This window comes from Lissotriton vulgaris, chromosome 2_1 (genome assembly GCF_964263255.1).
Source record: "Lissotriton vulgaris chromosome 2_1, aLisVul1.2, whole genome shotgun sequence".
Lineage (NCBI taxonomy): Eukaryota > Metazoa > Chordata > Amphibia > Caudata > Salamandridae > Lissotriton > Lissotriton vulgaris.
Genome location: NC_141687.1, coordinates 1,015,208,772 through 1,015,226,429, shown reverse-complemented (window position 1 = coordinate 1,015,226,429; position 17,658 = coordinate 1,015,208,772). Strand labels below are relative to the sequence as shown.

Genomic DNA, 17,658 nt, shown 5'->3' with positions numbered 1-17,658 from the left:
TACTTCTCTCATGTTTTGTATTCATCTGCAGGGGTGGCCCAGAGAGGGGTCGCTATTTACTTTTCGAGGGATCTGCCCTGGGAATTTCGACAGGTTCAAAGAGATTCCAAGGGAAGGTGGTTATGGGTTGTAGCGAAATTGCAAGAGAAAGTAATACATTTTGTGAACTACTACGGCCCCATTCTTGATGATATTTCTGGGTTGACAGAGATTTATGAATTTTTAAGGGGAGCCCCAGGACAGATTATTCTAGGAGGGGACTTTAATTATATTCAAGATTTGATAAGGGACACTTCTAATGAGAAAAAGAAGCAGCTAAAACCTAAAACTAAATGTTTTTTTGAAGCAATCTTACTCGAATATCAATTACGGGATCCCTGGCGCTGCAGGAACGTAGAAAAATAATCTTTTACATGCTATTCCCACTGGTTTCGGACTGCATCCAGAATAGATTTCTTTTTGATATCTAGATCTCTCCAGATCTCAAAAACTCTGATTGGATGCAATCCGTTTTCTGATCACAGCAGAATCGAACTAGAGCTAGTATTTGGAGGGGTGGATGGAGAGCATCCCAGGTGGCAGCTGGATCGCACCCTGCTCCAAACTCAGGACTGGGTTTCAGGATCCAGAGAAAGGATTACAGAATTCTTTGAAATGAATTATAATACAGCTGAACCCTTTTCAGTATGGGGCGGATTTAAAGCAGCAGCACACGGCCAGATTATCGATTATACTAGTGCCCAGGCGAATGAAAGAAAGCTAAAAATATCTAAGCTACAGTCAGCCATAGAGAAGGAATATGCCCTACAGTTCCAACAACACTCAAATCAATTAGACTAAAGCACTTTTACGGGATTTTTTTATTGTGGAGGAGATAAATAGCTCGAAAGCCTTCCAGCAAAAGGTCTACGAAGACAGCCAGTTGGTGGGGAAATTACTGGCTAACTCTGCGAGAAAGACTCAGGAGTCATCAATGATAGTGAAAATCCGAGACCCTCAGAGTGGACTGCAGGAGGTGGATGTTGACAAGATCTCTAGGATCTTCCTGGACCATTTAAAAAAATTTACTCTACAGAATACCAGGTAGAGGAAGTAATGATCCAGGAATATTTTGCCAATATAGAGATCACCAGATTTTCAGAAAATCGAGTTAACCAAATCGGGCTTGAAATAAGTACTTCTGAAATACAAGAATGTATAAAGGCAACATCCGGGGCAAAGGCTTCTGGTCAGGATAGGTACGCAATTGAATTCTAGGTTTTTTTTAGAATTCACCCTTAAAAAAGTTATTTAACCATATTAGATTAGGTGGCCATGTCCCCGTGGATTTTAAGTAATCCACAATTATATGTTTTGTTAAAAAAGATAAAAACCAAAATGACGTGAATTCATACAGGCCAATTAGCTTATTAAATTCGGATTTCTAAAATCCTCATGCAAATATGGGCGGAAAGATTTGTGCTCGCAGCCCAGGAAGTTATCCACCAAGATCAGACTGGGTTTATTGCAGGACGCTATATGGCAGCAAACACCAATTTCCTAATACAGGCATTGGACTATTTGAATATTAATTTGATTCCAGCCTGTATTTTAATGATTGACGCAGAAAAGGCGTTTGACTTGGTCAACTGGGCAGCACTGTTTCATTCTCTTGGCCAATTTGGATTCCCGGTCTCAATCATTGAGATGGTAAATAATATCTATGAGGGAGCATTGGCTCAAGTAATAATCAATGCAAAACAGGCCGGTAAGATTAAGGTAAATCGGGGAGCAAGGCAGGGCTGCCCGTTGTCCCCTTTACTCTTCACTTTCTTTATTGAGCCTCTAGTGGTAAAGATCAGGGATAATGTGGCTATTCAGCTCCCTATCATTGGTACGTCAAAGCTAAAGTTGTTTGCCAATGACATTATCCTTTATTTAATACCTAAAAAAGAAAATATTGAGAACTTAATGAGAGAGCTCAAGGATTATGAAAAGATAGGGGGCTGCAAAATAAATGCCCAAAAAAACGAGGTCCTTGCTTTGAACATCTATTTACATTTTCTTACTATTTATTTGCAGGCCCAAGCTGCAAGAAGCGACCCAATCAGATACCTGGGTATCTCCGTGACCTGCGAATATGATAAGCTTTTTGTCCTGAATTATACTAGAATGAAGAACAAAATTCAGAACCTTCTAGATCAATGGCTTTTACTCCCTTTATCAGTTATAGGCAGGGTATCATTTATCAAAATGTCAGTGCTGCCCCTGCTTATATTTCTGTTCAGCAATGTTCCCATTAAAATTAATTTAGGTTTCTTTAAAGAGCTGGAAACAATGCTGAGAGGATTTATTTGGGGCAATAAAGCTTCGAGAGTCAAGCTGCCAGTGATACAACTCTCAGTTGATCAAGGAGATCTAGCTCTACCCCATTTAAGGACCTACTATGAAGCTGCATTCTTTGATATAGTGGCAGGATTACTGAGGGTTAATCAGACAAGAGACAACTTTTTTCTTGTAAAGATGCTACAAGAGGCAGGTTCTCAAATTCCAATTTTTTTGAAAACTGCAAAGTTTCCAAAAAGGTCAAGATACAAGACGCTAAGAGAATATGTGTCAAGACTGTCGCTCCTTTTTAAAAAACATGGTTCTGATGGCTCCCATTATTTAAGTTTAATTGAATGTACTCAAATAGGTCTCCAAGTAAGTTTGAACCACATACAAAGTTGGGAACTTTGCGGGTTCCGCGAGTTGAGACATCTGGTAGTCCAAAACAGGGTAATTAGCTGGCAGCAGGTGTCAGCTAGAACGAATAGTCCCAAGCGTCCGACTTTTTTTTAACATATGCAGATTGTCTATTTCATCAGAAAATAAAATTCTCCTAATTTCTTGTTAAAAAAAAAGAAGACGTGTTCCAAAGAGCTTAATACACCTGGAAAGGGCACGTTATACGGCCATTTTCTTAAGCTCCAAGTCATTTTTTTCAGCTAAAATGCGTTTAATCTGTTTTTCGAGCAAAAGGATGTTCATTATTCATAGACTACATAACATTAATGGTGTAATGCAAGGAAACATTTTTGCAGGAGCATCATACAAGTATAAGCTATATTTTGGGCTAGTCTGTTACAGAAGAGAATGTAAAAAATATTTTAAAAAATCACTTTTGTGTCAGTCCCTTTAGTCACAGGTGTCCAAAAACATGCCATCATTTGTGTTAATATCTGGGTGGGCTGAAGTCTGGCACACTCTGCAAATTGTATGTGCACATGAAACTGACAGTATTTCTTAGATAAACGTGCAGGACGATGCCACATGGACCACTGCTGCCACGCACCATCTGCCATCAAAGCCAAAAGGTAAGATTATTAGGACAGGTCTGGATTTCTCTGGAAAAATAGACAAGCCCAGTCCTTATCAGTGTTCATATTTACAATCTTAAGTAGTGCCGCTCTTGTTGCCTCGCACTAAGTGAACAGCTTACAGTTAAATGTACCTGGCATGCTTTCACAGTCCCACCAACATGCATGGAGTGTATGACCTGCGCTGTGATATTCACTTGGCTTGAGAGCTCAGCACATGTGGCACTACCTAAAACCCACAGCTTTCTTAGTGCAAGTAGGTAAAGGCACTGCTCAGCACCCTCTCCCTTATTAACAAATGCTCCTCCTCTCCCAGCTGCCCATCACACACACACAAAAACTCACACCACCCCTTGCCCAATACTGCCATGTATAGTACCACTTCTTAGTACTGCTGTAATACATTTAATAGGAGCTTGCTTGCACTTCTCAGGAACAAACAGGTATTCTAAACAGTGCATAACTACACTTCTATATTTTCAATTCAAGTTCTGGAAACATCAACATGTTTCATCTTTAGAATGAAATACATTGGAATATGTTATGTTACTACTCATTTCCTTCTTTTGGTTTTTAAGCTGTCTGCGCCACATGGCTCTAAGCTGTCTGCAATATGTTTTGCTGCAGTACTCTGTGCTGCCTGGACTAGCAGTTGCAGCATACTTCTGGTATGCACACACCAATACATTGAGAAGCAGTGTGCCAGGGTGATAGTAGAGGAGTTCTATCCAATGTATGCGTGCTTTCGTGTGCACGTGTTCTTCAATACTTTCTGTTCGGCATGGGTCATCTGGCGTGATGTTTTAACGCCGTTGCTTCTATAGTGTGCTGCTTTTGACAACGTATAATTTGTTATCTACACAGTTCCATACCACACTATTCAACTCCACACATTGACAATCCACATCACATAAAAGCCACGTAATTCAACTCTGCAACACAACTACCGTATTTTCCGGCGTATAAGACGACCTTTTAACCCCTTAAAATTTTCTGGAAAGTCGGGGGTCGTCTTATACGCCGGGTACAAAATTTTATGGTATTTTTTCATGCGCTTTTTCATAGCGAGGACTTCACTCGAAGGTGTCAGACCGCTTCACAATACGAAATAACAAGAAACAACACACCTTATGTTAAAAAATACAGCCACCGACCCTGGCAACGTCCAAAAATACAGCCACCGACCCTGGCAACGTCCACACCCAGGCCCCGCGCCATGAATTGTGCAAGTATCGAAAGCGAGCGTGTTTTTGTCATAGCGAGGACTTCACTCGAAGGTGTCAGACCGCTTCACAATAGGAAATAACAAGAAACAACACACCTTATGTCAAAAAATACAGCCACCGACCCTGGCAACGTCCACACCCAGGCCCCGCGCCATGAAGTATCGAAAGCGAGCGTTTTTTTCATAGCAAGGACTTCACTCGAAGGTGTCAAACCGCTTCACAAGCGAGCAAATGGCGCCATGAGTCTTACCTCGACTGCCGCTGCCGCTGTACACGCGCCTCCAACCGCTTGCACATCCCCAGGCAGACGAGGCAGCAGGACGAGGCAGCAGGACGTCCGAAACACGGTACATGGTAATGGGCAGCCAGCGCCGAAGATGGCAGCGCCCAGTGTGTTGACACGTTTGGCACGTTTGGCACGTTTTGGCACGCTCACCTCTCCCCTTGGCATGGGCGTGGCATAGAAAGGGGACTGTACAATGTTCCCGAATGTTCCCGAAGGCAGTAGAGCACTTGCCGTGATTGGCTGGTTGTTGCTAAGAGGAAAAACAGTCTCGTGACCAGATAGCGTATTTGCCGTACCGTACGTGTGGTGTTGAAGACAGTCTCTGCACCTGTCCATTCTGTACAGCACCAGTACCGTACATCGAGTGCAAATGGCAGACAGCGAAGAACCCGGCAAGGCTCCAGCAGCGCATCCAGAGCAAATGGCTGGCAGTCTAGAACTCAGCAAGGCTCCAGCAGTGGCAAGGAGAAGAAAATATGAAGCCAGCTACAAACTCAAAGTTGTGGCTTTTGCCACGGAACATAATAACTGTGCTGCTGCTAGGCAATATGGAGTGACAGAGAAGATGGTTCGGGCCTGGAGAGCAAATGAGCAAGCATTGCGGAGTATGCCAAGGGGCAAGTGTGCACTAAGAAGAGGCACCCCACATTGGCCAGAACTGGAAAAGCATGTAGCAGACATGGTGGCCGAGCATCGGCAAAGCGGGTATGTCGTGACCCGAAATAAAATCCGCTTGGTTGCACTTCAGTGGGCCAAATCTAATCCCGATCTCAGCCACAGATTTAAGGCCACTGTGTCCTGGTGTACCAGATTCTTGGGAAGGCATAATCTGGTATTGCGGCAAAAGACAAAAATTGCCCAGAAATTACCAGCGGATCTTGATGCCAAAATGCATAGCTTCCATCGCTACGTCATTAGGCTGCGCAATGAACATGTGTATGCGCTAAGTAGCATCGGAAACATGGATGAAACTCCGATGAATTTTGATATGATCGCCAACAAAACTGTCCATCAAAAAGGCGAAAAGACAATTTTAATAAAAGCAACAGGACATGAGAAGTCCAGTTTCACTGTGGTACTTGCATGCACAGCTGATGGTGGCAAACTGAGGCCAATGGTTATTTTTAAAAGGAAAACAATGCCGAAACTCAAGTTTCCTGCTGGTTGTTTTGTGCATGTGAATGAGAAAGGATGGATGGATGAAGAAGGGGTAAAGCTATGGCTTGATAACGTATGGAGCAGGCGACCAGGTGGACTTCTACAAAGGCGTAGTCTACTGGTGTGGGATATGTTCAGGGCTCATTTAACTCCCAGCACCAAGCAAAGGCTGGCAAGACTGAAAACGGATGCTGCTGTTATACCTGGAGGACTGACATCGTTGGTGCAGCCACTGGATGTGTGCCTAAACAAGTCATTTAAAGATCGCATCCGAGAACAGTGGAATGAGTGGATGGTTAGCGGTGAAAAAACATTCACAAAAGGAGGAAACATGCGTGCGCCACAGTTGGATGTTTTGTGCAACTTCGTCATAAAGGCCTGGAACGACATCGATGCAGAAACAGTCATAAAGTCTTTCAAGAAGTGTGGCATATCGAACTCATTAGATGTTATGGAGGACGACTATCTGTGGGAAGGTGAAGAGGATGCCGAAGAAGAGACCACATCATCTGATACGGAATTGGTACAAGATCCATACGATGACTGCCTTACAGATGTACCACAAGATCTCATAGACTTACTTATGAGATCAGATGACGAAGAGGAGGATTTTGAAGGTTTTTAAAGGGAACGTTATAAATCCTGTAGAAATCGCTTGGATTTATGCGAAGTTATGGAACGTTTAATGCACTTGCACTGTTTCTTGCACTACGTTATTTATGTTTGCCGTTATTCAGAAGTGACAGTTTTTGATATGGTTTTAAATAAAATGTTTCCGAGTAAAGCAAGATTGTTTCTACAACCAATTTCTTTGCGTTCAGTCTTTCAGTTTGTAAAATAAACGCTTATAGGTACCCACTGCCCACTGATAAAGCCTTACTGCTCACCCACAGGGAGGAGGACTAGACTAATACGGTAAGTTCAAAATACCGGTACATACTCGGAATGGCTATGCTGCGCTGGAAGTGGGGGGTCGTCTTATACGGCGAGTATAGCACTAAACCTAACATTTTTCTGCCAAAGTCGGGGGTCGTCTTATACGCCGGGTCGTCTTATACGCCGGAAAATACGGTACTCAACACACCACATACATCCAATCCACATCACAAAATTCCTTATCATGCCACAAAATTCAACAGCACAACACTTAATTAAACTCCACTACATATCACTCCACAACACAAAATACAATTCCACATAATTACACATCAATAACACACAATCACACTCCACATAATTTCACCACACCCAATACCACATATTTACTATTTACATAGTTCCCCTGCAAACCATGCCATATAATTCCACTACACAAATCACCTCTATACAACACAATTCCACCACATACAATTTCACAACTAATAATTCCAATCCACATAATTCCTCTACACACCACATACATCCACTCCAATCCAAAACACTTAGGTAAAAAACATTGTCATTAATAATCCCAATAACTCTAACAATCACAAATGCTAGACCAATTTGCATTGCAAATGCTTGTTAAAGTGAGGCATCAAAACATATTAGCTTTGCCAATGCTCAGTTACATACAGGGTACTTTGGTGATGGAATGTTTGGCACTGAGTGCATGAGAAGTCCTGGTCTGTGTTTGATACCACTTCTGCAGTAGCTAACAGCAATCAAATGGGGTGAGTCCCAGTGACCTGCTGACATCACCAGGCCCTTTTACTCCACCCACATAGATTCTGAGAAAGCGACTCCAAGGGTGTGTCCTCTGAAATGCCAGTATTCCATTTCCACCTTTTATAATTTGATGGAAATGAACGCTCAGAAATATTTTCTTCCAGTAGAGCACTTCCGGCTCTCTTTGGTTTGCATCTTTCACTATAACTGAAGTGCACATTTTTTTGTCCCCCTTAACACCATGGAAGTGTGCATTTTTATGTATGGCCCTTCGATTAAAAGTACACCAAAAATTTGACAGAAAACAACAACGTTTACTGAAAATATATTTGCTTGGCCTTTTAGTAAGCTGAGATTGGTACAATGAACAATATTCTTAATTAATTCAAACTCCAAAACACAACAGGTTTATACAAATATAATTGCATAAAAATAAGTTAGTACCTGCATCATCGTATCCACGGTGTACGGTGAAAATTGGCAAACCTGGACCTGTGTCAGGAAACAAAGCATGTATCCTTGACTAAATAATTTTAAAAGTATAAAAGTTAGTTTTTCAGCATAAATAATGTAAGGTACAAATTTGAGTCATCCTGGTGACCAAAACTATCACAACATCTTAACATTGCATTGTATGATGTTGTTTGAGCAGTTGCAATTATAGCTAAATAGGTCCCACATTTCAAAACCTCGATCTAAAAATTCCTGTAGAGAAGTAATATACTTAACATACAAATCGAATTTAGATTAACACAATTTGAAAGAAATTTTATGAAACAAGAGTAACACTTTACTTAATTAACAACATTTATAAAGGTTTTTCCTAAAGCAACACTATTGACATTCTTGAATTCAAGCCCACCTTAGTTATGAAACTTCCTTTGTCCACCATATGTTCTACACCACTTTCACTGCAATTGATGCTCATATTTCCAGATTGTCATAGATTGTATGCACAATGTTGCTCTCTATTCCTATTGTTCTGCTACTTTTCGAAGGTAGGTTTGCTCTCTCTCAAAAAAACTGTGCAATATACATTATACATTTAATTTCCCATTTTACTCTTACTCATTTATATACTAAGGGCCCGATTACGACTTTGGCAGTGTTGGAGTAGGCACCAGGCCACTGCCCTGTTCCGACACTGCCAAACAGGGCAGCCACGCGTCCACCAGACTATGAGTATCATCGTGGTCTGGCGATGTGGTGGTTGTGCGGCGATGCAGTCAAGAGGCACATATGTGAGCCTTACACAGCACCGCTTGGAGACCGCCAGTGCATGTTCCTACATGGCATGGACTGTGCAGTCCATGCCCTGCAGGAATGGGGTGCATGCACACAGGTGAGCACAACATGTGCCCCCTTGCATGCACCTCTATGCACAGGGCCAAAAGGGGGCCCTGTACGGCCCCCTTTTGTTCCTCACTGCCAGCAGTTTCATGGAGTAAGAACCTCCATGAAATCACTGGCAGTGAGGAAAGTCGTAATATGCTTGGCGATGCCACAGCGCACCACCAAGCATATTCTAATCCCTGTCGGTTGCAGCTGTCCCATGGCGGTCCAACCGCCCAAGTTGTAATCCGTCGGTCGGACCGCTGGTGCAGCGGTGGCCAGACCGCTGACAGTGTGCCACTGTGAGTTTGGTGGTCATTAGACTGCCAAACTTATAATTCGGCCCTTAGAGTTTTTCCAAAGTTCAAATTTCAAAAATAATATTCATTAACCCTGGTGAGCTTATAAGCCATTGGGCATTCATTACGTTAAGCATCATCTCATTTTCCATCAGGGTATTGTTCTGTGGCGTGGGTCTATATATTAAGGTAAAGCTAACATTAAGTTCAGTACAGTTTCAATGCATTGGAAGAAAGTCTTGTGGGGTAATCCGTGATAGTTCATTTTGGAAGTAAACAGATGTCTGAAAAAGGCAAGTCTTCATGAGGTTCAAGCAGGGCCGTACTGGGAACAAAAACCGGCCCTGGCAAAGTGTTCTGCCTCCGCCTGGGGGTGCGACAGAGCTCGTTGCCGGGGCCGGTTTTTGGCCGATTTTGTTACAGGGCCGATTTTGCAGCTATGTTGAAAAAACGGTCCTGTAAGAAAAACGGTCCACAGGGGCCCAAAACCGGCCCCCACCCTTGCTGCGCACCAGGGGATTGCCCGGTGCCCGCAATGGCCAGTCCGGCCCTGGGTTCAAAATATGTTTGTTTTGGCAGCTCAGTTGTAAGTTATTGCAAGGCTTGGAATCCAGTGCCTTACACTTCTTCTACCTGAACCTTGTAAGAGAGATTCTGAAAGCTTATATGAGCATGGGTATGGACATAGTGAAGAGAACGTTTGCGTAGCTAGATTTAGCATTGTCTTCAGACTAACAAGCAAATGGTGCATAGGAACTTGGATTGTATTTTGGGCTTGTTTGGAAGCCAGTGAAGTGATTTCAATACAGGGGATATATGATAATGTTAATGCTCAAGATTAATATTTTTTCAATATTTGAAGATTTTTTTATATAAACTTTTGGCACACTAATTACACAGCATTACAGAATTGGTCACTATAATATCATTTATGATAGAATTGTTGATCCAAGGAAAGTCTTTAACCATAATCAAAATGTTGGGATTGTCAGTCATCAGCTATGTAGGTCACACTCAGATAGTTGTGTCCATGGCTGGCAATCAGGAAGACACCGCTAGCAGATTTCATAGCTGTATGCTGGAAATCAGCAATTGGATGACCTACAACTGTTTAAACTTAAATTCCAGCTAAACCGACGTGCTACTGCTGTGCAGCAACACTTCCTTCTGGTTCCCTTCCTAGTGGCCACAGGAACTGGGCGTACTGCCTATATCAGTTTCTAATGTAAAAAACTTGGGAGTTATCTTTGATGATGAAAAACGGTTGTTTGACAAGAACATAAATATGGTGACATCTTCGTCGTTCTATGTCCTTAAAATTCTAAAGAAACTTGTGGTTCTCGCACTTGTGCTCTCAAAATTAGATTATCGTAATGGACTAACTGCTAGATGCATCAACGTTCGATTGTGCGAGTCCTTAATTGCGAAGTTTAAGGATTCGCATTTAGGGACTCGCAAAATCAGATGCATGTAGGATTTGCTAAAATATTAGCAATTCCTAAATATTCCTTATCTGCGACTCGCAGGGTGCGATTAGCAAATAAGGAATGACATCTCATTGATTCCTATGGGCCAAGAGGCCCATAGGAATTAATGGGGATGAATTCTCAATTTGCGATTAGCAATTAGCTAATCGCAATTTGAGAATGCAATCTCAAGGGTGACGGGTGTCCAAAGGACACCCTGTTGCACCCCTTAAATTGACCTCGACACTGGTATTGCGCACACACATTGCCTTGCTTGGCTGCTGCTCTTTTCCTTACTATAATTTCCAGTAGTTCAGTCTTAATAGGGGTTCTGATGGTTAAATTACAGTTCCGTGAATTATCAAAAAGGTCCTGCCGTCCGATTTAATACAGTTGCAATTTAACTTAAGACAGCCATTTGATATTACCGGCTTTATCTAAATGTAGTCAATTTGTTATCACCATTTGACTAAGTTAGGCTTGCAGTCTCGCCCAGACCGATAGCCATAATGAAGTCGGATCCATTTTTATGATGTTCTCCCAAATTATGGAGGCCGTGTTCCTCTTGGCATATTGAGGCCTGAACACGCCTTGGTAATGAGAGCAATCTGCGTAAAAAAACACTGTTTTTGCAAATATGCAACTGTGTAGAGTTGCAAAATCCCCAAATTCCTGCTGAGAAGAAGTATTTGAAATACATTTGGCCTTGTAGATTTTAATTACTGCCTCCAAGGGTGATGACCCCAATTTGTTGGCAAACTCGAACAGTGAGACAATATTCTGCTCTTGGCAGTTCGGGCTGGACTGTTCCCATGAGGCACAGGGTCATACTGATTTGCACATGGCCATGTCTGAACTGGGGTGGTGTGGAATGCAAAAAAACAATGGATTTAGTCCCAGATCTCTGTACTGGGGTGAATGTATGACATTGTTCTGCATTCTGTCCATCAACTGTGGTTTTTGCATTTGTCACCCCGAGTGGGATGGGTATGCTCAGACGTGAGTCCCATGCTCTCCACACCACTGGATTCAAGCAAGCCGGGCTGAAGACGGCTGGAATGCCAGAAACTAGTCCTTGGAAGCTTGTTTCCGGTCCAGGGAAGGCATGGCTTGGCAGTTCGGGCTAGATTGTTCTCATGAGGCACAGGGTCCGACTGATTTGCATCTGGCCATGTCTGAACTGGGGTGGTGTGGAGTGCAAAAAAACGATGGATTTAGGCCCAGATCTCTATACTGGGGTGAATGTATGACATTGTTCTGCATTCTGTCCATCAACTGTGGTTTTTGCATTTGTCACCCCGAGTGGGATGGGTATGCTCAGACGTGAGTCCCATGCTGTCCACACCACTGGATTCAAGCAAGCCGGGCTGAAGACGGCTGGAATGCCAGAAACCGGTCCTCGGAAGCTTGTTTCCGGTCCAGGGAAGGCATGGCTTGGCAGTTCGGGCTGGACTGTTCCCATGAGGCACAGGGTCAGACTGATTTGCATATGGCCATGTCTGAACTGGGGTGGTGTGGAGTGCAAAAAAACGATGGATTTAGGCCCAGATCTCTGTACTGGGGTGAATGTATGACATTGTTCTGCATTCTGTCCATCAACTGTGGTTTTTGCATATTCTGATCTAGCTGCACACATCTCACCCTCGATAGCAGCTTCCAGGTATCCATGTTATCGAATGGGATCCCCAGGTAAGTAAAAGTGCTAACACTCTGTAGTTTGATACCTGTGACAAAAAGGGAGCTGTAGCTACATGCTAAGCCACTGCCAGACGATCTGTGCTGCAGTCTCTGCCTCTAGTTTGGTTGAATCCCCCCTGCTCATTGTTTTTATTTCCCCCTACATGCAATGACTAGAAAGTGCGATTAGCTGGCCTTGATTGCATGGATTTTGGGCTCCCTACGTTCAGGTCAGGCTTGGGAACAGCAACCAACCTGGAAGATTGTTGCTCTAGCGGCCCTGGGAGCGGAGGTTGGGGGGGCTGCTAGCAGGAAGCACCACTCCCGATTTTGTTACCGGGGGCCGGTATGGCAGCACTGCTGCAAAACTGGCCCCCACAGGCACAAAACCGGCCCCCACCCCTCCGGCTCACCGGGGAAATGCCCGGTGCCCGCTACGGCCAGTCCGGCCCTGCCTACGCTGTCCCTGAGGATCAGTGTATTGGTGCCCTGCAGATCCTCGCCTGTGAAACCTAAAGACTGACAGGTGTATGAATATTAAAATGCCCCCAAAAAATGACATTTTATGGCCGAAGCTGTGATGGCATTAATGTGCTACTAAAAGAAGCCTCAGGCTAAATCAATTCTCACTAGTGTGCTAGGGTGCTCATTTCGATATTTTTCCATGGTGTTCCTGAAGGAACAGGGGTACACCAAAGTACTGGTTCTGGGGCTGCCCAACAGTGCTCTCATGCAAGAAAATGTTGACACCCCACGTCTCCCAAGGTGGAGAATGATTGCCGCCAGAAGAGGTTTAAGTTAATGTGGGTTTACCTTTTGGCATACCCTGGATGTGTAGACCCATTAAGTTTCTTGGTCCCCAATGCTTGTAAGGCAATGTTATAAAACACTAGAAAAATGTTTTTATTGAAATGTTTGTTGTTAGACCTGGCACCATTGGCGTGGGTCTCCCTTCCACTTTTTCTGTTGACTCATGTATTTTTGCTGGTGTTATAACCTTTGGGCACTGTGCCACTGCTATCCAAACCCAGATTAAACCCAGATCTTTTGACTGGGTGTGAGTGATTGATTGATTCAGATTCTCCGTCCATCACCACCCCCTTTTGTACCGCTTTTGGCCGCCATAAGTGTGGCAGGGTATGCTCAGACGTGAGTCCCTTGCTCACTTTGCCACTGGATTCAAGCAAGCCGGGCTGAAGACGGCTGGAATGCCAGAAACCGGTCCTCGGAAGCTTGTTTCCGGTCCAGGGAAGAAATAGCTTGGCAGTTCGGGCTGGACTGTTCCCATGAGGCACAGGGTAAGACTGATTTGCATATAGCCATGTCTGAACTGGGGTGGCAGAGTGGGCTAAAGAACGGTGATGGATTAAACTCAGATCTTTTGACTGGGTGTGAGTGTTTGATTGATTCAGATGCTCCATCCATCACCACCCCCTTTTGTACCGCTTTTGGCCGCCATAAGTGTGGCAGGGTATGCTCAGACGTGAGTCCCTTGCTCACTTTGCCACTGGATTCAAGCAAGTCGGGCTGAAGACGGCTGGAATGCCAGAAACCGGTCCTCTGAAGCTTTTTTCCGGTCCAGGGAAGACATGGCTTGGCAGTTCGGGCTGGACTGTTCCCATGAGGCACAGGGTCAGACTGATTTGCATATAGCCATGTCTGAACTGGGGTGGCAGAGTGGGCTAAAGAATGGTGATGGATTAAACCCAGATCTTTTGACTGGGTGTGAGTGTTTGATTGATTCAGATGCTCCATCCATCACCACCCCCTTTTGTACGGCTTTTGGCCGCCATAAGTGTGGCAGGCTATGCTGGGACGTGAGTCCCTTGCTCACTTTGCCACTAAATTCAAGCAAGCCGGGCTGAAGACGGCTGGAATGCCAGAAACCTGTCCTCGGAAGTTTGTTTCCGGTCCAGGGAAGACATGGCTTGGCAGTTCGGGCTTGACTGTTCCCATGAGGCACAGGGTCAGACTGATTTGCATATAGCCATGTCTGAACTGGGGTGGCAGAGTGGGCTAAAGAACGGTGATGGATTAAACCCAGATCTTTTGACTGGGTGTGAGTGTTTGATTGATTTAGATGCTCCGTCCATCACCACCCCCATTTGTACCGCTTTTGACCGCCAAATATTGGCAGGGTATGCTCAGACATGAGTCCCTTGCTCACTTTGCCACTGGATTCAAGCAAGCGGGGCTGAAGACGGCTGGAATGCCAGAAACCGGTCCTTGGAAGCTTGTTTCCGGTCCAGGGAAGACATGGCTTGGCAGTTCGGGCTGGACTGTTCCCATGAGGCACAGGGTCAGACTGATTTGCATATAGCCATGTCTGAACTGGGGTGGCAGAGTGGGCTAAAGAACGGTGATGGATTAAACCCAGATCTTTTGACTGGGTGTGAGTGTTTGATTGATTCAGATGCTCCGTCCATCACCACCACCATTTGTACCGCTTTTGGCCGCCATAAGTGTGGCAGGGTATGCTCAGACATGAGTCCCTTGCTCACTTTGCCACTGGATTCAAGCAAGCGGGGCTGAAGACGGCTGGAATGCCAGAAACCGGTCCTCGGAAGCTTGTTTCCGGTCCAGGGAAGACATTGCTTGGCAGTTCGGGCTGGACTGTTCCCATGAGGCACAGGGTCACACTGATTTGCATGTAGCCATGTCTGAACTGGGGTGGCAGAGTGGGCTAAAGAACGGTGATGGATTAAACCCAGATCTTTTGACTGGGTGTGAGTGTTTGATTTATTAAGATTCTCCGTCCATCACCACCCCCTTTTGTACCGCTTTTGGCCGCCATAAGTGTGGCAGGGTATGCTCAGACGTGAGTCCCTTGCTCACTTTGCCACTGGATTCAACGAAGCCGGGCTGAAGACGGCTGGAATGCCAGAAACCGGTCCTCGGAAGCTTGTTTCCGGTCCAGGGAAGAAATGGCTTGGCAGTTCGGGCTGGACTGTTCCCAAGAGGCACAGGGTCAGACTGATTTGCATATAGCCATGTCTGAACTGGGGTGGCAGAGTGGGCTAAAGAACGGTGATGGATTAAACCCAGATCTTTTGACTGGGTGTGAGTGTTTGATTGATTCAGATGCTCCCTCCATCACCACCCCCTTTTGTACCGCTTTTGGCCGCCATAAGTTTGGCAGGGTATGCTCAGACGTGAGTCCCTTGCTCACTTTGCCACTGGATTCAAGCAAGTCGGGCTGAAGAGGGTTGGAATGCCAGAAAACGGTCCTCAGAAGCTTGTTTTCGGTCCAAGGAAGACATGGCTTGGCAGTTCGGGCTGGACTGTTCCCATGAGGCACAGGGTCAGACTGATTTGCATATAGCCATGTCTGAACTGGGGTGGCAGAGTGGGCTAAAGAACGGTGATGGATTAAACCCAGATCTTTTGACTGGGTGTGAGTGTTTGATTGATTCAGATGCTCCGTCCATCACCACCCCCTTTTCTACTGCTTTTGGCCGCCATAAGTGTGGCAGGGTATGCTCAGACGTGAGTCCCTTGCTCACTTTGCCACTGGATTCAAGCAAGTCGGGCTGAAGACGGCTGGAATGCCAGAAACCGGTCCTCGGAAGCTTGTTTCCAGTCCAGGGAAGACATGGCTTGGCAGTTCGGGCTGCACTGTTCCCATGAGGCACAGGGTCAGACTGATTTGCATATAGCCATGTCTGAACTGGGGTGGCAGAGTGGGCTAAAGAACGGTGATGGATTAAACCCAGATCTTTTGACTGGGCGTGAGGGTTTGATTGATTCAGATGCTCCGTCCATCACCACCCCCTTTTGTACCGCTTTTGGCCACCATAAGTGTGGCAGGGTATGCTCAGACGTGAGTCCCTTGCTCACTTTGCCACTGTATTCAAGCAAGCCAGGCTGAAGACGGCTGGAATGCCAGAAACCGGTCCTCGGAAGCTTGTTTCCGGTTCAGGGAAGACATGGCTTGGCAGTTCGGGTTGGACTGTTCCCATGAGGCACAGGGTCAGACTGATTTGCATATAGCCATGTCTGAACTGGGGTGGCAGAGTGGGCTAAAGAACGGTGATGGATTAAACCCAGATCTTTTGACTGGGTGTGAGTGTTTGATTGATTCAGATGCTCCGTCCATCACCACCCCCTTTTGTACCGCTTTTGGCCGCCATAAGTGTGGCAGGGTATGCTCAGACGTGAGTCCCTTGCTCACTTTGCCACTGGATTCAAGCAAGCCGGGCTGAAGACGGCTGGAATGCCAGAAACCGGTCCTCGGAAGCTTGTTTCCGGTCCAGGGAAGACATGGCTTGGCAATTCGGGCTGGACTGTTCCCATGAGGAACAGGGTCAGACTGATTTGCATATAGCCATGTCTGAACTGGGGTGGCAGAGTGGGCTACAGAACGGTGATGGATTAAACCCAAATCTTTTGACTGGGTGTGAGTGTTTGATTGATTCAGATGCTCCGTCCATCACCACCCCCTTTTGTACCGCTTTTGGCCGCCATAAGTGTGGCAGGGTATGCTCAGACGTGAGTCCCTTGCTCACTTTGCCACTGGATTCAAGCAAGCCGGGCTGAAGATGGCTGGAATGCCAGAAACCGGTCCTCGGAAGTTTGTTTCCGGTCCAGGGAAGACATGGCTTGGCAGTTCGGGCTGGACTGTTCCCATGAGGCACAGGGTCAGACTAATTTGCATATAGCCATGTCTGAACTGGGGTGGCAAAGTGGGCTAAAGAACGGTGATGGATTAAACCCAGATCTTTTGACTGGGTGTGAGTGTTTGATTGATTCAGATTCTCCGTTCATCACCACCCCCTTTTGTACCGCTTTTGGCCGCCATAAGTGTGGCAGGGTATGCTCAGACTTGAGTCCCTTGCTCACTTTGCCACTGGATTCAAGCAAGCCGGGCTGAAGACGACTGGAATGCCAGAAAACGGTCCTCGGAAGCTTGTTTCCGGTCCAGGGAAGAAATGGCTTGGCAGTTCAGGCTGGACTGTTCCCATGAGGCCCAGGGTCAGACTGATTTGCATATAGCCATGTCTGAACTGGGGTGGCAGAGTGGGCTAAAGAATGGTGATAGATTAAACCCAGATCTTTTGACTGGGTGTGAGTGTTTGATTGATTCAGATGCTCTGTCCATCACCACCCCCTTTTGTACCGCTTTTGGCCGCCATAAGTGTGGCCGGGTATGCTGAGACGTGAGTCCCTTGCTCACTTTGCCAATGGATTCAAGCAAGTCGGGCTGAAGACGGCTGGAATGCCAGAAATCAG

At 45.5% G+C, this 17,658-nt stretch overlaps 1 protein-coding gene across 2 annotated transcripts in view; it reads right to left on the bottom strand.

Moving 5' to 3' along the window:
* The window catches only part of FAP (fibroblast activation protein alpha), an 830,211-nt gene that overhangs the window by 347,194 nt on the left and 465,359 nt on the right, over nt 1-17,658 (bottom strand). For both annotated transcript variants that reach the window (XM_086956603.1, XM_086956604.1), the window contains exon 17: nt 8,100-8,147. In XM_086956603.1, the coding sequence (XP_086812729.1) occupies nt 8,100-8,147 (48 nt within the window). The remainder of the gene's footprint in view (nt 1-8,099; nt 8,148-17,658) is intronic.